We start from the raw sequence: 23,765 nt of genomic DNA on the forward strand, positions 1-23,765 counted from the left end.
AGAGAATTGTGAGAACGACCGTGACTGTTCTTTCTATTTGATGAATATTATCTGGATATGGATAAGAATCGACCATCCTCTTAACTTTCTATCGCGATACACGCTGACTTTGACATTGCACATTGTAGCCGTCAAATACTCGCAACAATACGAATTAATCGATATTCGATCTGCTTCGTTAAACGTTTCGTGACTGGTCGAGATAACTTTACCCCTTCCTCGGCTGTATTTCGTTTTGTTTTCGTTATCTTCCCTTCGTCGAACGAACGATCACGTAGCGTACAGCGATTTTATTGAGCCGGGATCGCGAAATAATCGGCCTGACTGAGAAATCCTACCGAGTGTTAATGATTTCCTGAAGATTGAATCTGTTCCCCGCGGGCATTGATTTCTCAGTGGTCGAAGGAGTTCTTATTAGTTAGAATTAAATTGCAAAGGATGGTGGAGATTGGTTCTTTGGAAAATAGGAGATCCGTTCAATTTCTCAAAGTCGAGCTTCAGCCCAGTGTTTGTACAGTACGAAAAAGAGGTTAATACCGTGTGATTATAATTCCCAGCATGTAAAGGATAAAAAATTATTTGACTCGAAGGGAAGAAAGGTAGAAAAGAATGTTTCAAAGAGGGTCCGGGCGTACGGTATCGAAATCTCCCTAGGACAACAGGATGATCGATATAGACTTCAAAAATCGGCCGTGGGACAAAGTAAGCCGGCCGATGCGCGTAATAAAAAAGAAACTGAGGGGAACGTTACCTCGAGGGAATTTCGAAAGGGTATCCCTCCCCCGTTTTTGTGAATCGTGATACCCGGCAATTACGTGGCACAGTCACGGTGATTGGCTGGGTCGTTTTCGCGGGAAGCATGGACCAATCGAAGCACCGGTATGCCTCCTCTTTCTCTCTCTTTCTCTGTTCTCCTAGAGTACTTGCTGGCAACGAGCACGCTCCCGCCTTTAGTCTAGTCAGAGAGCTGCACCTGTGAGTGAACCTGTAGCGTGCACCTGCAACCCGAAATCTAGCCGTGTGTCTCGCCGACTCGCCGCTCTTCGTGGATCCAACGATCGTGATCCCTCGAATCGGCCCGGAGATCTCCGGTAAATTACATTTCCAACCCACCCCCCTCTGATCGCTAGTAATACACGTGTATATAATAGAATAGGAGGGAAAGTTCTTCGACAGTGTATGTTGCCTCTCGAACGAGAACAACGGAGAAAATATCCGTACCACGTCTGATAATGACTCGGTGGACGTACGTTGCTCGGTGATCTCGCACGTGTCAGTGAACATGAAGAGTATTGTGTCGGAGGATGTTTTGTCGGGCCACGAGGATGATCGAGTGCGCGATACGATGAACGTTCGATGAACAATAACACGGTCTCTTTGGTGGTCTTACAGCGTGGAGGAAGAACCGAAACGGTCCTTCGCTCTTGAATGTCCAAGCTTTTAATAACTTTGATCGGGAGGGAAACCGTGACATTGACTGTCACACGGTGACGCGCACACAGTCACCTCGTTCGATGAGCGAAGAAACGTGGTCGCCGTTGGCTACACCGACTGAACGTGTCCTAGGGAATGCAGCGAGGGGACGCGAAGGAAGAACAAGGGGATACCGTACACTGGACTAACGAGTTTAATAGAGAAAATCATCGATGAACGCTGGTACCGCCACGCTAGTTACGCTCGATAACCATATAAATAAAATGGAAATGTAAAGGAGCCGGATGCTTAGCTAGACGTAGCCTGGGCAAGAAACGATGACACGAACAGAACGGCATGGATCACCGTCAGTGGATCGTGACGATCCGCATTCATGGATCCCCGGCGACTGTTAACGACGTTAGACCGTGAGATCGCCAATGATAAGATCGTACGATTCCGTGTGCTGTTATCGAGCCGCCTTGCCCATCGGCCTCGTTAATCAACCGCTCTGATTACCGGTTAAATGTTAATGAGTTTCCGCGAGATCGTCGTGGACGGATCGCCGTCGATCATCCACCGAAAGAACTAGAAACAGGTAACGTTCTTTTCGTGTGACATGTCGATTGAGACATCGTCCATCAGCTACGGTGTAAGAAATCGTAGCAGACGATATGTGACAGTCGCGTTTAGCTGATTTCGCTTTGCCGAGTTAATCCGATCGGATTCCTCGCAGTGAGATCATCGACAAGAAGCGATTTTCCATCTTCTGTGCCTACGCAGGCTCTGTCCATCGTCCCCGGAGGCATCGAACCGTTTCTTTTCCATTAGGATTCCTCGTAGGCGCATGCAAATTCCGGAAATACCGACCATCATCCTCCCTTCCAAATCATCGATATAAGTTGGAATAGAAGTTTATTCATGCAGATTTTAAAATTCATTTATATGGAAATAGGAATAGAAAGTTTCTATTTTTACGATTCCGTGTTTTGATACAAATGAACATTTAAATTGAATCATTGGTTTTTATATAGTAGAATACATCTTAAGACTTCGACTTACAACATCGAATTGCACTCGCGATACAGAAATTGTATTTACGAAAAAGATTACCTTCGTCTTTAATTCAATTTCGATCTTAACTGCTCCTTTACAATGACAAAAATATTCTCCACTTTACGTGCTGTTACACCAGTCCATGGCCAAAGTTCGTTTTAATATTTGCTACAGGAATTATTGAACAAAAGATAAAAGAAAAAAATTTTGTTCAAATAATACCAAAACTGAGCCGAATGGAAATAACGTAGATAGTTACATTCATAGCCAGATTCGTTCGAACGTTCGTCGGATCGGAATGCAACGTAACTGTCCGCTAACAGAATCTAAGCTCACTAACTCGGTATCCAACGATTAGCCTGATGTATCTAAATTTCTTCCCGTCCTCGAGAGTCGTAGCTTGAATTTCTTCGAGCCGTTCACCGCTGGAGCTAATTGCATCGCATGTTGCTTTACTTTTCCGGTTTCTGCGGCTTCGCGCTGCTTCTTCGTGGAATGCGAGCGAAGTGTACAAAGCGCAATGATCACAGATCGTGGCGGAGCGCGGACGCGACGAGGTGAAGAAGGAGAAATTACGCGCGTCCGTGGGCCCGGAAGCCACGTGCACGCGCGCCAGTCTACACGTGCTTGTAAATTCACGGCCACGATCACCGTTGAGCGTGTGCGTGCTCGTGTTCCGCCACCCCGCGAAACGACAGGAAGTTTGCGCAGTTCGCGCTCGTAACGTCCTTTCTCTCTCTTTTTCTCTCGCAGCCCCTGTCAAATTGACGTCCATTATGTTTTATAGCAGCGCGAAACGCGGAGGCGTTCCTCACTGTTTCGTGGTTATATTATGCGCGTTGAGAAAATTCTGCCTCGTTTCGAGGAAATAAAGAATAGAGATAGAAAATCTGAGCTTTCTCGTACGGTAATTTATTAACTACTAATATTAGTGCCGCAACAAGTGACAAGTTGTGGGTTATAGGCTTCTATTTTATAATTTTTCAATTTTTACCTTGAATCGTAAATTTCATTGACGTTGATAATTTGTCATTTATCATCTATAAGTTAGGATTGCGTTTCTTTGTATACACATTCCTCTTCTCTTTTTTCATTTCCTCATATTTGTTCGTTTCTATCTTACTTCGTTTTCCTTTTTTAGGGAATGGAAGCTTGAAGTTAGAATAATATTTCTAATCTTCTTTTCTCGTGAGTGCTATGTCAGGAGATTAGTTTATTCATTTTAATCTACAACCATTCCATGCGCTCGTCGAATTACGATTATTCGCCAGAGGAAAGTTGTTTTTGTCCACTTGAAAAAACTGCGAATGCTGTTACTTCTACCTGGTTACATACTGCGTAATATGTATGAATAATAATACACGTGGTCGTAAATTACAGAGGACGTGTGTGCATGTTTTTTGCGGCCCGATCATACGCTTCCTGAGATCGCCCTATGTTCACCTATCGTCACGAAAGTGTTAATTGTTACGTATCGACGAACAGCTGTTTTTTTCTTCTTACTATTAAATATTAATATAATCTTCAGGCTTATGCGTCAACGTAACCGTTACAAACAAACATTTCATATTTCTAACTACGTAACGAGATACCAAACGGGATATCGTTGGTTTGCTGGAGGAGCGATACGTCTGAAAAATCGTAATTTCCTAGATATCTGGAAAAATGAATTCCAAAATTGTGGTACTTCGAGTAGGATAATAATTCTTAAGTCAGTTAATTTTAGTTCGTCAGGTTCTCCCTTTTTTTTTTTTTTTTTTTTTCGCAAATATTTAAATACTTAGGAACTTTCCTCAATCTCGCGTCACTCTTCTACCAAACGCTTCACCCTTCTCAGGCAAACCGATTTCTCACGAAGTAATCTTTCCATACGTCACGAAAACGGGATACAGCGATTTGTAAAAGTGGTCGGTCGGCGGACGATCATTAATAAATGGCGATGCGCCTGCGCGGGTTCAAAATGCGCGCGAAACGCGTGAGATATACGGCCGATGCAAATAACCGGGTACGAAGCGGCGGCACAATGCGATGAAGCTTTGGGAAATATTTTATTGCGGCTCACGCTGGAATCGACGTAATTCACACTTTGACCGTCGAACCGATAAATTTCCTGTGCTCGTGATCGCGCGAGCCCCGCCGCGTGCAGCGCATCTCCTCTTTCCGATGCGTTCACCGGCCCGGTCCCGTGGGAGCCCGTGGCATTCCACGAAGCGAGTAAACGAGTAAATTTGTAGGTAGAATACGCGCCTCCTCGGCCCGATCGAATCCCATAAGTCACGTCTCGAATACAGTGTTTAACCTGCGAGCTTATCGTCGATCGTTATCCCCGGTTCCACCTTTGTAAAAGTGTACGCGCGTGCGTGAGTACGTACGCTTGCCGGCCTTAAATGTTCCGCGAGCATCGATGAAAATCCGCGAAAGCGACTCGATGATTTCATAGAACCGATTTAGGATTCCTCCAATTGGGACAGTCGTTGATTTAGGCTGATTTATCGTCAGGCGAATTCGAGGCGATCTTTATTTTTCACGTTTGTTTGCGCCGACATATTTTCGTTCCTTCGGGATCGAGTACCTTTGAGAGTAAATCGGAAGAAAATTGTTTGATATGGTAAAAGAGTTACCGATGCATTCGAGACAACTTGAAATTTATGCGATGTGAAATATTTCACGTGATAGGATCGATCGTGTTTCTTGAACTTGAAATGGAAGTTTGTCGATCGATAGATTGAAACTAGAACCAATCTTAAATTAAAAACTTTAGAATTCGATTAACTAATATTTTGTTAAAATATAGTGCTGTATATACGTAAAATGGAACACGGTAATAAACAAATTTTAGAAATTCTATGTACATCGAAAGTTTCGCGAAGTCCTCGGGTTTAGATAATAACGTAATATTCGATTATCTTATGGAATTCCTTTGAAATATAGTGCTTTCATTATTATAAGGTCTAGAAAATAGCTAACACTAAGTATAAAGATTATAGTTTAAAAGGAGAAAAAGTGATGGCACATATTTAATGAGACGTATTCAATTACACCGTACGCTACATCAGCTTTTTTATGGCCATGGTCCAAGCAACGTCTTAAAATCCATTTACAGGCTAAATCGAATAACCTATACTTTGGCTCTAACAAATTGTTTCAATTACGAGAAATAACAAAACGTACGGATAACATCCAGCAACGTCAGTACATCTTATACCTCCGGCAATTACGAGATATGCTCGGACGTCGCACAGTGATTTCACTCTTTCTAATCATATCCTTTTTTTCTCTTCGAATATTTTCATTTCGAAGCTTTAAAACTCCAATGCTTTGTGTTTCGACATTTTTAGATAATTTGTCCATTCCATCTGACAAGTAAACGGAATTCCAATTACGAAGAATCGAGCGTAGTTCCCATCGAATCGTCCATTCTAACGAAAAAGAAATTCCTATGTCCGATATCGGATTCGTCGAACTTTGCTCAAAGTTAAAGGAAGTAAACGACGAAAAACTGCTGAAACAGATATGGAAATAGCAGTTTAAATAGAAATCGTTCTACATATCCGTGGTATGGAAGAAACGGTGCCGGTTAGCGGAGCCACGACACGCTGAGCGATTTTCTAGCTGGTCAGGTCCAGCCGTTTGCGACCGTCTCGTGGATCGATGGCTTCGTTAAAACTGTTTCAAGATCGTCGTCGTAACTGGTCGTGACCGCGTAATGCGATTTCTGTACTGTATGTATGTCGTTAATTTCAGGAGACGATCTAGGAAATTAATAACTGCCGGCTCGAGCAAGATTCCAGAGATGATACTCGCCGCTATTAAATGGTAAATCCAAAGCCCGTAAGAGGAGAGGAGTATCGATCGGGAATACGGTTGTTGGATTATACGGCACGTCGAACAGCCGTGGGCAAAAAGTGGTAGCGGCCAGTTTTGTCAGCTACGCTTCGATTGGCAAGTTGACGTTAAACAGCCGCCGTCGAGATGAATGATAGTGACAATTCTAATTAAGCGGCTACCCGATTGAGTCGGACCGTATTAATTACCGGCGGACCTCGAGGCACGTGCCGACTATCCGTGTTACCCCCTTTGATTTCTCTCTGCTCAACATTTTCACCATCTCGCGTTTCAACGTTTCAATTCATTACCGTCGACGCTACCGAAGATCTTACAGCGGCGCTATATGGTTTTAAATGCTGCTACGTGGCTTTGTCCGAAGGTTTAGGAATCCTGAGATTCGTATTTTCGAAGCTCGTGAAGATTCAGAGCGTTGAAGCCGTGAAATTTAGGGATTCGCAACTCTCCAATTCGAAGATCTAGAATTTCAAAGCTGTTGCTCTCTATAGAGCGATGTAGCAGATTTGTAAATATATCTGAAAATTCTAGAATCGAGAGAGTTGCTGTAACGAGGAGGCAGTTAGACTTTCCAATAATTTGAGACCAATTACGTCTCTTAATATCTTTTCTACGAAAGCAAAAAAATTCCAAGCTGAAATTAAGATACTGCGCGTCTGATTATAGTACAGAAATGGTCTTACGTATAAATAGACAATAGTCTTACGATCGAAGATGAGAAGATTCACAAGCTAAAATTAACACAGTCTCGGCGCTATCATTACAGGGGACCTGAAGAGGCGACACTCTTGGAGCAGTGAGGTCGACTACCAGCCGGCGGAAACGGAAGCCGTAGCGACACCGGGAGGAGATCCCGCTGCCCCATCCTCGGACGAGGAGGACAGAAGCTCGTACAAGGTAAACCGCACGATCTCTAATCGCAATGCTAAAGATCTATTCGTGGAACACGTGCATCTTAGACGCCTTAATTCCGTGCACGGCTGGTAAAGACAATGTACCCTTTGTTCCATGAAATCACGACTCTCTGATCCCGTTTTGCCAAGTAATTAAGTAGCTGCGGGGCGTGTACTCGCTTCAAATGGTATTACCCTTCCTATGTGGCTTTTTTTCGTGCCATTTTTGCAACGATGCACGGGAATCAGTCGAATGAAACGAGAACGCCGATAATTGGCTTTTATATGGCTCGAAACGTGGATCGAATTCAATCTTTTAACGAGAGCCAGATTTTAATTATTTTACACACGATTGGTCATCTTGCGTAATTGATACGCGTACGTGTGGAATAGTAATTCGATTCGGCAACCTTCCTTTTTACAGTCGTAAGTTTCAGTCTTTTGCTTCGGCACGCTTTTGAATCCGTAAAATCAAGTATTTGTTTTATTTGGTAGCGGAAATCTGAAATTATAAGTCGCAAGATATCGAACTTACAGTTTGCTATTTCGATCTTCCAATTTTCAATTTTATTGCAACTTCTTCACTACCGCTTTTGTTGTAATAGTACTTATAAACGCAGCACAACAAAAATAAATGGTAAACCGGTCTTTCTTAATTATTAAAACTTCAAATTACAAGGAAGGACGAAGAATCCTCGCGTTCGTTCCCACAATCAGTTCTGCTCTTGCAAGTTGAACGATGCATCCAGGGATGTATTGTCCCTGGAAGTTCACCACGCAACGCCAGGATTTCTGCAGTTGCAGTTGTTAAAGCCTCTCTGGTTTTACGGTGCTCGCTGTCTGGCCGCAGTAGTAAAAGGAAATGCACCGTTGCGTTGCGGCCGTTACGCATGGACCGTCTCGCGAGCAATGATCCGCTTGTGCATATAAAACGTAATTTTGGTTAAACGCTCTGCGCTCGTTCCGTGGTCCCTTCGTATTCCCATCATTTTCATGGGAAAAGTGCTTCACCCTGCCTTCTCCGACTCGTTTTTTGCCTAAGTAACCCTGGTGGTTTCGGTTTTGCGATCTGGCCCTCGTAAAAAGTCCATCCTCCGATCTCTTTTTATGCTCGTAGGTAAAATATTACGTGGTCTCTTTCGCGGTTTGTTCTTTCATGCGGCATATTGATCGATCTATAACGTACTTTCCATCCTTAACTTCTCTATGGTGAAATAAACATATATTAAATCGTTTGTTAGAATTCCGAATTTGATAGTTGAAACTTATAGCTTCTGATTGCAAGATCGAAGATTAACCCTTCGTAACGTCGGTTGTTTTAACGCGAGATCATGAGAGTTAGAAAATTTAAACTTTAAGAACACGATCCAAAACATAAATTAAGATGCACGACGAGCGCTCTAAGAAAAAGTCACTTTTTCTGGCCACAAAAGTCTCGCTACCACCATAACCATATCTTAGCCACGGTTCTCGCCTCAAGAAACTCGTACGACTTAAACCTTACAATTACCCTTCGTTCCCTAAAAACTTCACTCTTGAAGCAGACTCTACTCCGCGCTACAATCAACGCACCCCTAAAACCAGCCTTCACGAAACAATCAGTCGATCGCCGATCAATTCTGCCGCCGTAACAGTTTGCGTAGTTCCAAGAAGCTGAATCGTACCGACAAAGCATCTACATAAACCTCCGTGCATCTAGTCGTATTTCGTGCGCGAGAAATCCGCCGGTTTTCTCGGAAGCGATCGCGCCTCCGCGAAGCAAACAGCCCCCGCTTGAAGAACGCGAACGGTAAAAGAAGGCTATGAAAAGGAAGAAGATCAGTTCGTAAAGAAAATCGCGGCCGGCTAGAAACTCGCAGGCTGTTTCGCGACGCTATTTTTAGAAGAACGCGTAATTTTAAGATTCTCAAGTTCCGAAACAATGGACTTTCAAAATTCGAGAACTTCGAGCTTTCACTCTTTGAACTCGGAGGCTGCGAATTCTACGACTATAATATTAGAATCCTAGAATTTCGAGATACTGAGCTGTAGAATTCGACAGTTTCGAAGCTCCAGATTTTGGAATTCGGCAGCTTCAAGTCTTCGATTTTTTAGAAGTTTAAAATTTCGAGATGTTGGAGTTTACGAGTCGAGAACTCCGACTCTCCGACTTTGGAGTTTTAAAATTTTGAGATACGATGCCTTTGAATCCGTAATTTTAGAATTCTAAAATTTCGTAATAGAGAGCTTCGCAATTCGACGGTTTTGAAACTAAATTTTAACACGTTCGAGAATTAAAAATCCATGACTTCGGAATCCTAAGATTTCAAAATGTAGAGTGATGCAATTCACCAGCTTTGACACAGTTTTCTTTGAAAAAAATCGCGTCTCTGCTAAGCGAACGACGCTTAAAGGAAGATGAAGAGGAAGGAGATCGGCTGATGAAGAAAATCAGACGCGGTCAGAAACTGGAAGGCTGTTTCGCGGAGATATTTTTAGAGGAGCCGCGTGTAACGAGCGCGAGGCATTCGCCGTTTATGTCGAACGTTCCTCTTCTTCCACGTTTTCTTGATCGCAAAACGCCCTGTCTTCCAGAAGCCCTGAAGTGAAGGACGACGTCGAAAAACTATGCTACTCTATGCACGTAATGGCGAGCGACTCTTTATTTGGAAGGGAATTTTTCGGCGCGCCGGGGTGGCTTCTTTGTAGCGCTGCGAGGATTCCAACACGATTTCCGCTTCTTCATTTGTGTAGACTCGTTTCTGTTTGAGTCTATATACATGAACACATATACAGTAGATGGAATACTAACGATTCGAAGCATAGTCGAAGCATATTTTTTCCAAAAGTTAATAAGCAACTTGTTACAAGTGTTACGCGTAACATATTACAAGCAGAAGTTAAATTTTGTGATTTTGTTAGTATCGAAGTTAATATAATAGGCGAGAGAAAGTTAATTATCATGTTCGAGGATAGTCTGTGACGATGAAAGAATCGTCCAACGCTTCGACAGTGAACAAAATATTTCTTCATTTGCAAACGGTGTATTACAATTAGAATTGTTAATTATCAGAATCGGTGGAACGATAACAGAGATAACAATAACGAGAGATCCTCCACACGGTACGCACTGACGCCGCTTCCCAGTGGATTAACAAAAACCTCGAATGCTCGTACATCAACGAGCAACGTACCATCGATTTATTACGCCATGAAACTATTCAAAATAAAAGAAGCCATATACGATCTATCCTCGAGTCCAAACAGAAACCACCTTTATTGATAGCACATCAGAGCGAACACGCGCAACACCCAACAGCGACGTGTCTTTCATTATACCAGCCGTCCTTTGAAAAGCAGAACTCGCATAGAGAAGAGGACGACGACACGGTCGGCCATTGAATATGACGTAATAAATGCTCGGTGGTAGAGTTGGACTTGGTTTTTCAGTTAGCCCTGGAATTACACGCAGGATCGCATGGCAGGCGTTTAAATCAAACAGATCGCGCGGCTCGACTTACGAGCGTTAATTGCTAGACTATGCGCCTCGTCTACCAAAGGGACTTTATTGCACCGGAAAATCAGGCACGTTACCGTTAGCGCGTATACGCGTCGCGGCCATCTGCGTGGCACGGCAAAGAGCATAAACGTGTAAATGCCTGATAATAATCCGGTCGAAGGGGCGGACAGGGGGATAACTTGCGCGTTTCTCGGCGAATAGTCGCGCGAATCGCAGTTTTACGAGCCTCTGGACCACCTTCCTTCTGAACACCTACACTGTCTGTCGTGCGAACACAAACGAATTGGCGATTCGGTGATCGTGACACTCCAGCAGTTTGTATAGAAGCGGGTGGGGGTTGATCTTGGACTTTTAATATCTTCGTGATCGCTGTACGAAGTATTGTACTTTGGTTAGATCGATCAACTCTCTGGAAACTTCTTCGTCGTATACTTTGATTTCTCAATTAGTTTAACTTGCTTAATCCCTTCTGAATGAATCTTTTAAATCTCTGTACGATCAGTTCCTTTTAAGCCTCTCGCTGTCCTTCGCCTCTGCCTCCTCCTCCTCTTCCTGCTGTCTATGCGATCCGAAATGAATGTTACATTTTAATGGGTATTACCAAAACGTAAATAATCTTTCAATATCCGGTTTTGTGTGTCTCACGTTTCTTACGAATGAAACATTTCAGCGAAGAGATATCTGAAGAGATGCAAACGCGAATGGAAAACGAGGAAAACAGCAGAGTCGTGCAATTTTGGGGGAATTTTAATATGTTTAATTTCTTGTAAATTTATCTGCTAGAAATTTGGCAAATGGAAAAACACTTTATCGAAGCATAAAACTTTCCATTCGTTGTTTCACCGTCTTACAATAAAATCAGCTGAAAATCTGTCAGCGACTCGATACAAAAATCCCGGAAATATCGTCTAATTTCTCTGAACCTTCCAGATTCGCAGTCAGTCTCATTGAATTGTGATATAGGGATGACGTATTTGAAAGGCTCGGCGTTTTGTAGACAAAGAAATCGCACGGTTAACGTAACACGTAAGAAAAAAGAGAGACCTCGTCGTAATATCCTAGATTGTTGCGTTCCGCGAGTAAACGAAGGTATAAACGGTTTAACAACCGTTCATTCGAGCACCGTTTGGAGATCAAACTAGACGTCGTAATTACTTTTTACGAGGGCACGAAACGAGAATGGGGTTGGGTGTCGTGGCAGTTTAAGCAAACAATATTGAAACGTCGAGGATGTGGTGTAAAGGCGGTGATATATAAATAAATATATATAGTATCTTACTACTACAATTAGTTTATTTACGATAAATAGATTAAACGGATATTGATTAAACAGGAAACGATGGTTGTTTAACGTGAACTAATCACAATAACGTATTACAATTAAGACAACTATGTAACTAATTTGCAACTCTCGTCACCACGGATTCAACCCTCTCTCGACAACACTGGCAACACTATCTCGACAACGCAATTCGCTCCCTCTGACTTCTCAACTCATACTGCTGTTAATTCGTTTATGTCCCTCAGCAACCCCTTCACTTTTGTCTTAGCCTCGCGTCTTTTGTCTTAGCTCCCCCCACAAGCAACCGCTTGTTTATAATTCGCACGACACCCCGCAGGCCCCTCGTCCACGATATTACATATATTTTATTATGTAACATATACAACAACATAATTGAAGATAATAACCAAAAGTAGCGGATATTTGAAGGAAGTGTAATTCACGGAGTGATAAACCACTGAAAATTGTTCACGAAAGCTGTTTACAAAAGTATTTGGCACGTGACAGAGACATGTAATTATCGAGATCGTTCGAATGAAAGATCGTTCAAAGTCACGAGATCGCTTGAACATAGGAGAAGGTCATGCTAAGGTTATTTAAAGATCATTCGAGTAAATCGTTTAAGATTCTAGTGGTTTAAGAACAGACTAATGACATTGGAAGAACAATCAAGACCATTTAAGTGGAATAGTAAATTCTCTAAACTGGTTTTCTTAAGTAGTCCTGTTGCAAGCTCGTTAATTCCAACTTTGTTGCCAAGGAAATGGAAATTCTAATTCATTGAATCTATCGAGAGTGGTTTGAGTATACTATAGAGAATTCCTCTGTATATCGATTACAGTGTTTGTCGATCGCGCAGATAGAAGCAGCCGCGTTCGCGACATTTCTCGCTAATGTTGCCCGTGGATAACGCTGCAAAGAGAATTTCCTGGCCATTACTAGGAATAACGTATCGATGTTGCAAGCATCAAAGTTCCGCCTCACAACTATCGTAGATACGGTTCCTTCCCCATCTAATCTTATGTTACAATAAAGATCAGACCAACTTGAATTTTCTCAGAGTTTATCTGTGAAATATTATACGTTCTTGCTACGCGTAGTCATCGCTACAGCGTACGGATTCATCATACCGAATCATCGGTAATTCGAGTTCTCGCCCTCGCAAAATCAACTCTTGCGGTTTCGTTCGACCTCTTCAGAGGCGACAAACAAATCTTTTAAACAATTTTTATAGATCCCGAAAAATAGCAGGGATATCACTAGTCGTACCGCTGACAATAGGAAAAAGAGAAAACAAAGAAAGAAGGTTGCATGATAACAGCAGACAAGAGCGAATGAAGAGAAGTACAATTATTAGGAAATAAAGTACAGGCAGAAGAAGAAAGTAGACAAACGAACGAAGAATGAATAAACGGATGAACGAAGAGTGAATGGGAGTAATGTTTATGCGAAGATAAAGTGTTTAGAGATAGAGGGATAACCAAAGAATCGATATATCTTTACGCTATTGTAGATATCTGTAAGTTTATCTTTAGTTTCGTTTCACGTTTGTTAACTATACAAAACCAAGCTTTGATCTCTAGGCAACCAGGCTGAAAGGAATAAACACGATACAATAAATTACGATATTTCTAGCGCTGACAGGGCTCGAGTTGCACGATTACACGCTGAAACCGTGTCTCTAGCAGTGAGAAGCATTCGAAACGAAGAAACGGAACGATTCAGACGAAAACGCGAGAGGATCGAGTGAGGGGGATGGGAAAAGTGGTGGCGTGCACGGTAATTCGAGCTAAGAGGTTGTAATTAACATCGCGCCAGCCGGCGGAGAAAGGCGGACGCGAAACGAAAGGGAAGAGGAAAGCCGAGGGTCTACTCGATGGACGTTCGGACAACAGGGAACGGGGCTACGAGAGAAACTCTTGGCCGGAAAGGTCGAAGAGGTTAAATATTCCGGGAAGGGAACCAACGACGATCTGCGAACACGCGAGTAAAAACGTGGAAACGCGTGACCTTTAAATCAATCACAGGTTCGGAGCCGCGCCGGCAGAATCTTCATTCTCACGCTCCCCAGAGTATTCCATTCGATTCGTTCTATTTCTTTCCTCTCCTCTTTCGTACGTGATGTTCGCGAAGAGGAAGTGGAGGAAGACACAGCCAGGGTTCGCTCGAGTAACTTGCAATTTGGCCCATCCAGCCTCCACTTCCCTTGCTCCGGAGCAGCGTGAGTGGCTGACCTTTGCACCGATCGCGATTTCACGAGGACTCGGGTTCACGTTGTAAAAGTTGTTGCCAAGTTCTGCGAATTTCACACGTTCCAAGTCGTACGTTCGAATCGTTGATAATTTTGTATTTTTTAATTCAACGGTCGTGTGTCTGAGGAAAGAAAATTGTTTACGTTTTGTTGGGGAATTTTTACGAAAACGGTGAAATACGATGGTGGAAAATTCGAACGTTATCCGTGGAAATCGTAATCGAGGGATGTTTAGAGATTTCGATTGTGCCAGAAGTTGAATAAGTTTGCAAATATCAGTTAGCTCCCTTAGATGTTACGTCAATGACGAATCGTTTTGTTTCGTCATTAGAAATTAAAACTTCTGTGAGAAAGGGGGAGTACTATGGTAATTAAAAATTCGTTAATGCCTCGCGTGACTTGATGACGTATTCGTAAGAATGATTCGGCGGGATCAAAGGATCTCAATAGCATGCGAGGTGCATAAGTCAGTGGCAACGTCTTCATGTACGTCTCTATGCCGTGACTCGTCGATTCCATTTTCTGCATCTTCAGCTTCGTTATTGTGGGAATGCCGCGGCACGTTGATTCAAAGATCATCGACTAAGCGACTAAAGGTGTACGGTGATGAACGAGCGTCCTATTCTTTTCGTACAAGCAGCCGATTAATGTCGCTTCTCATGATCGTAAACTAGAAACAAAGACCGAAAGCACCATTTACCTGCAAGACCATCCGTAAAAATTGCAACTTGATCGAACAACATAATTCAATTAACCTATCGATCTCATCAAACCCACGAAGACACGCGTCTCTCGCAAAGAGCTGAAAGAATCTCAAGTAAGAAAACGTATCACCCCTCTGTAACGTTCCAAGGCTAAAAGTCACCAGCTATAAAAGCTCGCACAGACACGTCCACCAGTTTAACCAAGTAACGAGTAAACGCCACAAGATCGCCTGCTACGTAGAAAGTGTGCAGGATATTAATACGAATTTCAGATACAAATTTGCTCTATTAATAACGTCTGACGAGGCAAGTTTTAGCGTCCACACACGTTAACCTACTGAATTACTCGTCGCTCGGCTAAATCAGCGGCTGCGTCTGTGCGTACATGAACACGTTCCAATCAATTTCTACGCCGAGCAATGCCAACCGAAGAGAGCAACCAGTAGCCGAGGCTCGTGAAACGCGAATCGGGTGACGAACCACATGGTCCGTGCGTTTCACGTTCCAGGGAAATTGATACCGTGCGTCCAAGGTGGACAGATAAGATCGAGGTGGCCGCGAGCGAGACGCTAAACTAATGTCCCGTGCACAGTGGCGCGCGAGATAGATATCTTGAGAATTTCATTAGCATGATCCGAGAAGAAGAAGGAGGTTGCTGCCTGGGCTCGCGCCGCCATCACGTTCTCTCCCTTTTTAACTTGTCACCCGGGGCTAGCTCGCGTGTTCCTTCGCGCCATGGACCAGCCTTTCTGTCACTTAAACCGGACCCTCCTTCTTCTCCACCTTGCCCAGACTTATTTCTTTCTCAGGACTGCGACCAGTTGATTAGTCCACCAGGCGAGTAGATTCCTAATTACTCGAGAGTGAAACGCTTCTCTTTCGTCTTGTCTCCACCTTTTTGCGTGCCGTTCGGCGCTTATTGAAATCGAAGTTAACGAGGACACGGTCCTGGTTAGTACCGATCCCAGCATCTTCCACAAGGATTTATGGGGCGTGTTGCGCGCCTGCCGTTCCTATTGTATCGCGTGAGTTATCTTTCAGCTAAGAGTTCTGTGTCCCTATTCCGATTGGTTTAGAGCTATATTGGATGTTTATTTCAACAGAGAAAGAGAAAGAGAAAGATAAGGAAAGACCCATTATTTCGTACAATTTGATATACAGTTTCCGATCTTTTCGTTCTGTGTAGAGATAAATAGACGCGTCTTTCGATTCTATTATACCCGTGTATTTGTTATATGTCCTGAGAAATCGAAGATCTGAACGCTATCGCTTACGAAATGTCTCTTATCGACTTTTTTCATGAATTATTTAATTCAAGGCTAGCGAAACGTTACAGATATACTTTGGTATATCTAGAATTAGAGCAAGCACACTCATCTGTATATTTCTCTAATTTTTCCAAAATATTCTAAATTAAAATTCGATTTCTCATTGAAAAAAAAATTGGAAATCACCGACTAGAAATCACCAGTGTTCCGCAGGACCTAGGGGCTGAAACAGAAATCGGCTTAGAATTTCTGTATCACCGAACACCTTTTAATCAAATAGTCTATAGAGGTGCAAGAAATTATTATTTGACTTTCGCAAAACGTTATACTCGCGCATCTTTTTTTCTTTTTGATTAAAACATTCGCGTTATTGAAAATTTGTTAATCCATGGAATTTATTATCCTGTTCCGGTCGTCCTAAAAAATCGAGTAACGTGGATCGCCGATGACCACTGTTGGCAGTCGGCGTGTTAACCGAGGAAAAAGATACATTTGAAAAAGAAAAAGGAAAAAAAGGAACGGTGAAAGTAGTTTCGAGGTAATCGGTCGGCCGATCACCGGAAGAATCATCTCGTGGCGCGTAACACAAAGGGCTCGGTATAAATTATAACGGCGTTCCGGGGGCATCAGAATGGCTACTTAGCCGGCCCATTCACCGCGTAAAATCGAAAGCCCGGCCCGGGTGAAACGTCTTCATTTTTCATGGCCACGAGAGTCCCGGGGTTGCAAAGCGCGTTTTTCCCCCGGGGCTAACCCGCTTCATTACCCCTTCGCAAAAGAGAGAATATAAAATTCCCGACGTATTCGATCAGCCGTGAACAAATTACTATATAATTTTCCCGCCGGCGCGATTATTCACGTTAATGGTGCAATAATTCATAGGAACGCGTTTGCAGCCCGGGTCCAACGGCCACGTGAATGTCTTCGGAGATCGGTCCACGCGAGAGGATGAAACGCTGTTGAAAGATTGCACGGATAGTCGCGAGCCCCGATTCGTTTAATGGAAACGTGCTTGAAGCCGGGAGCCGCGCGATTACACCAGAAGAAAAAAAGAAGCAGCTTTTTTCTTAATGGAAAATGAACGGGTTGTTCTTTTAGATGAATTTTCGTAATAGAATTAAAGTGGTTTCAGCTATAGGATAATATGAGAAAAGGAGGGTTATTTTCTTGATAGATTGCCAATGTGTTGTTCTTTGGAATTTTCGTTATGGTATTATGTAATGGTAAATCGGTTTCGGTTATGAAATAATATGGCAAGAGGTGAATTCTTTTCTTAAGGGAACACTTGTTCGAAGATTGGCTTAAACGCTGTAACGCTAGAAGAATAGGATTCTTCTCTTAATGTGAAACTCTTAGAAGAATCTTTGTATAATGCAATATCAATTTCTTATCGTATCGATTCTTACATTATCAAACAACAGCTCCAGTTTCGTATTTCTTCGATACAGAATTTTTCTTTTCGCAAGAGAAAGATAAATATCTATGAATTTTTGATACTCGCGTTATCGATGTGTCTGCGGTAGCGTCGGAAAGGTACGGAGGGTTGAATTGATTGGGGTTAGTTCTCTGGTAACAAAAGACAGTTATAGTTGTTCAGAATACGCTACGATTAAACGACTATAGTCAACGACCTGTTTAGTCAGCCTTAATTCGTCGCTAGCTGAACAAGATAGTTAGACAAAATTTAATTTTATTTCACTTTCTCGTTAACTTCTAAATTACGTCGATCAATAACGAAAATAATACGACACATCCTAGCTCTTGCCATAATCGCAGAACGTCGTGCTTGTTCCTAGTTTGGAATCTCGCTAAAAGTGTGTTAATCTAACGAAGAAAAATGCTTCTAACCACCGCAACCACAGCAGGATTCTTGGGAGACCGCAGTGTCCCTGGTGACGCGAGTCCTCCACTTCCGGGTCTCATTGTTTCCTATGAAAACGAACGAGACCCAAGAGTTGGAAAGAGGAGGCCGCGGCGTAGAAATTTTACGAGGCGGTCCGTGACGTTCGTTCGTAAATTTCACGGTGGCCATGGCTGGTATTTATGCGAGGCGACAGCCGTAAATTTCCACGGCACGGTAAACCACGCCGGGGACAAGCGTGCGTCGACGAATAATTCATTTCCGCCAGAGCCGGCCCGCGGGCTAATTGAACGCCTATGAGACGAATTAATAATCCACTTTGTAGAAAGAGCTGCACAGGCGAGAGATTTACCGCGATCCGACCCATCGTGGCACAAGCTCGCGGAAGTGCAATATATATTCTATCTTGAGCAAACGAACCTATGGACGTTGTTGTCGTAAGTAACAGCGACGAGTAATAACGGCTCGTTATTAGCGCGTTTGTCGTTTAATAAATTAGAGAGGCATGCGGGTGTGGGCACAAGATCGTCTTATGGGAAATGCTGAACGTGCGATCCGAGTTTTAAGTTGTTGGTTTAACCCTTAGCAGACTGGTCATAGATACGTAGTGTCAGATTACACGACAGATTTTATTTATTAAAAATAATAAGATTTAATAAGTACGCGTAATACATATAATAGGTATGAAAATAAATATGTTTATATGGCTGGAAATAATTAGAATATCGTTATTACGAATGGTTTCATTGCATAATCCACAAGGCGACGAAATCCTATGGCTTTGATAGATTAACGTGTGACTCGTACGATTATTACGATAAAGATCGAAATTGACGAGAAAACCGAGTATAAAAATGAAAAGTGACGTGAAAAATAATCCTCCGATTACTTTGTTTGTTCGTTAAATCGTTCACGGTTGAAGATACGGAAATTGTACAGTTTTAGATCGGATGAATTAGTACCTCCTAACGTACCTCCTATAAATCTCGTTCAATGAATAACACGTTCATAAACTGGACAAATTTTTCATACGGCAGAAAAATAGAATATTTCAATTGATGCAATCGCGCGAACTACAAATTGCTACAATCAAGTGAACAATTGAGTTGGTTTTGCCAGGGTTGGAAATTACATTAACAACAGCTCTAACGAGCCTCCTATTTCAATTTCTGAATGATCTACGCTTACACTTCGCTTCTAAAACGTCCTTTGATTATTCACGAACCTCAGCCGGTAGTCATTCTATTTATCTCTTGTAAAGGGAAGTGCACTTCTGTAACGCAAACTAGTCTCTTGAATAGCGCTCATTTCCCGTACAGCCACGTCTATTTACATTCGTGTAAGAAGCACACGTGGTACTCGTTTCGAGCTGGTTATACCAACCAGTTAACACGACGTATTTTCCTCTTACAAAGCGGACAGAAACCGAAAGATACAAATGTTGACGGATGTTAAGACTTTTTCCCCGACGCGTAAAAGCGAATTAAACGTTGGATGTTCGAATTACAGGAACATGGCTGTTCGGTGCAGACGGTGGACCTGGTGGCGGACTGTCCTTTGCAGGTAGTGACACCCTCGTCGAGGTCGCCGTCACCGCCCAGATCGCCGACGCCCGCGACGCCCTCGACGCCCTTCGTACCTCCGAGGAGCATGGGGCAACGGCCAAGCACCCTGTTGCGCCCCAAAATCTCTTTGACCTGGGTGTTACGCGGGCAACAGCAACCTGCGTCCAACAACAGTCATTCTTCCGCAAATGGGAACGCAGGTCCGTGAAATATGAGTGAAAGAAATAATCTACTCTATGGGAAGCATGGTCGAGCAATGATTTCGTTATAACGGAGTACGAGTGAAACGTAAAAAAGTTGCGTCAATGCTTTAGATGCGGGGAATTTGGTTCGAACGTAAAGCCTTTTGGGGGTCGAGCAGTCGTCCGAATGTGGAAAAATTGCATCAAATAATAATTCGCACGTGAAGGGAGGAACCGAAGAGATCGAGTAACGGGTCGAGTATAGAGGTTTGGTCAGAATTGGGTCAGGCAATAATCCAAATATAGGAACCTCGCGTATGAAATTCGAGGCGAAGTAAAAACCTAACTGTATGAAAATTAAATTAAATAGCAGTTACGCAATGGAAAAGTTGGATCAGGCGATATTCCACGTACAGAAAATCGAGGTCGAGCAATACCAGTTGAGAAACTTAAGTCGTGTATACGTATACTTGATTCCTAAAGAGGAGAAATGACACGAGCTGCATGCAATAAGAATAAATATCATAAATTACCGGTAATTTTGCTACTTCGTAGAATTCTAAGAAACAATGTTATCTTCGTATAGGTGGGAACGGCGATCGAGAGGGCTTGTCACGAGACAGTAAGGAAAGGTCCTCGAAGAGGAGTGTGAAAAGCGTGAAAGAAAAAGATGGTTGTAAGGAGAATGTCGACACGGAGAAGCGAGAAAAGAAAGTTCTGCATAGAATAGAGAAGATCGAGAGGACGGAGAAGGTGGAAGTTCAAGAGAAGGTTCTCTTCTAATTAACATCTTTCAACGTGGAAAACACAACGCGTTAACAATTTACATTCACGTTTATTATCGTCCTCCTTTCAGGCTATCGGCAAGGAGGCACTGGCCAATGAGAGATCGTTGGATAGTCCTCTGGAGAAGCAGTCAGAAAAGGAATTTTCAGGGCTAAAGGAGGCGAAGGAGAAGGAGAAAGTTAAGAGGGCAGTGTCCGAACCATCTCTCGTATCTCGTGAGTCAACGTCCACGCCTAGTGGCCGAGAGAAACACAGACATCGAAGAACCAAACGGTCCCACAAACCCAGACCTCCGAGCAGATTTGGCTACGAAATCGCCGATCTTGATGCGTATCTCACCAAAGTAAGTACTTTTTCGATTATCAACAACGAGACGATATGGCCTCTACAACGTTACTTTGGAAAATATTCCACGTCTTTAGGCTTCTATAGAGAAACCTGCCAATATTCCCGTGGTCCTCTCGTTTCCATCCGTCCTGTACCAGACTCAAGGTGGTACTCAAGACGAGATGGCTCTCCCTCTTGGAACAGTGGTGAATGCTGTATTCAAGAACCAAACCTGGCTATACGTTCAAACTCCACACGGCCAGGAAGGGTACGTCGGGTACGCAGCTTGTCTGCCATTGGGGATATTACCGCAACCAACCAGAGGACCATGTTGGGAGGATTCAACAGACGTATTTCCTCGTCCCTTAGGTAATTTAAAAATTCATTTCCAATAGTATCGGTTCTAAAATTCATTTTTCATTAGTTTATTGTTCCTTCCAGGTAACATGACTGATACGGAAAAGCTCAGAGATACAAGATCAGAGTGCGGAGCTCGAGGCAGAAATCCAAGGGTAAAACGAGGTTCTAGGGACGCAGTGTCAGCCTGCGGAGAACGCAGTGTCGACAGATTGTACCTCAGGGCCGCGGCGAACGCTAGAACCAAAGGATCTCGGCATACTTTACTCGTCATACGTAGCGATTATGAGGGTCAAGGTGGGAACGCTTTGAGCGTCTCCAAGGGTGACGTTGTTGCACTACTTAGCGATCACGTCAGTGATTGGTTCTGGGTCCGTTCGCGAGACGGCAGAGAGGGCTTTATACCTGCGGTGATAGCAGGTCATGGCTTCCTATGACTCTTACGTTGCTGTTGTTTGTCTAAAATTAGTTGCTCGTTCAATACCATTCGGAAAAAAAATTATCATTGTATTATCTACCACCGCATCATTTGTCATTTAACATTTTTCTACGTTCGATTTCTTCATTAAACTTTGCTTTTTTCCAAATAAAACGCATAATGCTCCTTACAGTGAGAACTTACTATTAAGTTTCCAACTAATTTTAGACGGATGTTAACTGTGTTTCTTTATACATATTTCATAAATGATCTATTAGTCGAATCTACCCGAAGCTGAGGATGACCGCGTTACAAGAAATCACAACTAACAAACAGATACTTGTATATTTGTAAAAAGTTTTATATCATGTTTTATAAAATGCATATTGTATTAATATATTTATTAAAAAAAATATATATATATATATACATACATAATGAGATCACTTTCTTCTGTAAATCAATCGGTAGGTTTTTCTGTTGTAATATTTTATTTCTATTAAGCAAACTTTAACATTAACTCGCGGTAATTAAAGTTCGTACAGATGTCTATGTTGTTCGAGGAACCGGCTATGCTGAACACTTTTTGTGGATTTTCCTGATATACAATACTATATACGGTATTGCTGGAAGTTGGCACTTTAGCTAACATTTCTCCTTGATAAGTTAGATGGTAAACGTGAGGTGCCGTCCCAGCAGCTATTACACGCTCTTCGTAGATGTTTGCCACGTGGATGCCTTCATCCGGAAGCTCGAACACAGTAGCTGCTTCCATCGTACGCATATGCCATAAAGATAAACTTGGACCACCACCACATAACTAAATAATCATTATGTATCAGGTTTTCTTTAATCGTTACATTAAAATATATATACGTTCTGCAGAAATAAAAAAAAAGTATGTACCAGCCAGTCTTCCGTGAAGTCTATGGCGCCAATCCATTTTCCAAATCTTGGTCTGGCAACTTTGTCTACTAAATGAGGAGTTAATATATTGGTATTTTCTCTTTTTCGTAAATCCCACAACCTTACTGTTCCATCTTCACCGCATGAAGCTAATTGATTACCCCTGTGAAAAGTGAAAAACTTCATGTACAAACTACATTATGTATTATTTATTAATGATTATATTATACATACATTAAGGATAGGCAATGAATATAGTCTGTATGTCCTTCTAAGCTTCTTAATATTCTACCATCTTCTAGAGTAATTACATAAATATTATTGTCACCACAACCAGCATACAGAATGTTATTTGATTTTGAATATACTAAATAATTTACATCTGGTTTTTCGTAACTGTCCCTAAAAATAAACTGATGTTAAATATTGATAGTCGACATCGTTCATCCAAAATTTTATCATATAATCTTACTTATTAACTGGAAGTTGTATGGTCCATGATACTTTGCTTTTTGGAGCTTTACTCGAAGTAACTATTTTCCAATCCCATCCACATATTTCTCCTGATGTTCCTGTTACTAAGAAATTGTCTGTTGAAATCATACTTTCCACTTGTTGATCGGGATGTGCAGTGAAATGATAATTGGGGCCTTGTAATTCATTTTCTTCGACTTTATGCGGTCCTAGAGCTTTCAATAACCTACAAAAAGAAATTCTTTTAACTGAAGAATAAACTAGATTATAATTTTAACTTTGAAATTACCTAAGATTTTTAAATACTGAACAAAAGCTTTTATCAGTTTTTACTACTTATATTATGTTGTTTATACGCTCTCTTTGACGTCGACATAACCTGTATCTACATACTATTGACTATTTAAGTCAGATATTTACTTACTCGAAAACTGAAATATCTCCGTAAATATTTCCAGCCAATAAATAATTTCCATCCGGGGAGAAAGCTTGTGACAATACAGTGTTATAAAATAATTTTTGATTAATTGTACCCGACATCATTTGTTGATCAACTTTCGTTGCATTCAAAAAGTTAAGGTTAGAAATCCAATTCAATGAAACAATTTATCAAAAAGAATGAAAAGAGTTTACTAAGATTTGTAGTCTACTACGTAGTTAAAAGTTATGTATGGAAAGGT

The 23,765-nt window shown here is 42.1% G+C and overlaps 2 protein-coding genes across 3 annotated transcripts in view; one reads left to right on the plus strand and one right to left on the minus strand.

Annotated features, from left to right (window-relative positions):
* Positions 1-22,148, plus strand: part of LOC117154234 (uncharacterized) — an 83,058-nt gene extending 60,910 nt beyond the window's left edge. For both annotated transcript variants that reach the window (XM_033329065.2, XM_033329066.2), the window contains exons 4-9: positions 7,079-7,209; positions 19,580-19,835; positions 20,404-20,588; positions 20,674-20,946; positions 21,026-21,299; positions 21,372-22,148. In XM_033329065.2, the coding sequence (XP_033184956.1) occupies positions 7,079-7,209; positions 19,580-19,835; positions 20,404-20,588; positions 20,674-20,946; positions 21,026-21,299; positions 21,372-21,724 (1,472 nt within the window). In that variant the 3' untranslated portion in view covers positions 21,725-22,148. The remainder of the gene's footprint in view (positions 1-7,078; positions 7,210-19,579; positions 19,836-20,403; positions 20,589-20,673; positions 20,947-21,025; positions 21,300-21,371) is intronic.
* A 29-nt stretch (positions 22,149-22,177) lies between these two features.
* On the minus strand, positions 22,178-23,723 carry thoc6 (THO complex subunit 6). Its single transcript, XM_033329069.2, has 5 exons — positions 23,510-23,723; positions 23,084-23,311; positions 22,846-23,013; positions 22,612-22,774; positions 22,178-22,525 (listed from the first exon to the last, which is right to left on the minus strand). The coding sequence occupies exons 1-5, from the start codon at positions 23,626-23,628 to the stop codon at positions 22,205-22,207; spliced, it is 999 nt and encodes a 332-aa protein (XP_033184960.1). The 5' UTR covers positions 23,629-23,723; the 3' UTR covers positions 22,178-22,204.
* Positions 23,724-23,765: the final 42 nt, after the last annotated feature.

The sequence above is a fragment of the Bombus vancouverensis genome, chromosome 3 (assembly GCF_051014615.1).
Source record: "Bombus vancouverensis nearcticus chromosome 3, iyBomVanc1_principal, whole genome shotgun sequence".
Taxonomy (NCBI): Eukaryota; Metazoa; Arthropoda; class Insecta; order Hymenoptera; family Apidae; genus Bombus; species Bombus vancouverensis.

Coding starts and splice junctions, on each gene's coding strand:
- thoc6 (XM_033329069.2), bottom strand. CDS start 23,628: ATGATGTCGGGTACAATTAATCAAAAATTATTTTATAACACTGTATTG. Junction 23,014..23,083: donor ATACAACTTCCAGTTAATAA/GTAAGATTATAT, acceptor GTTTATTTTTAG/GGACAGTTACGAAAAACCAG. Junction 22,526..22,611: donor ACTTCACGGAAGACTGGCTG/GTACATACTTTT, acceptor ATGATTATTTAG/TTATGTGGTGGTGGTCCAAG.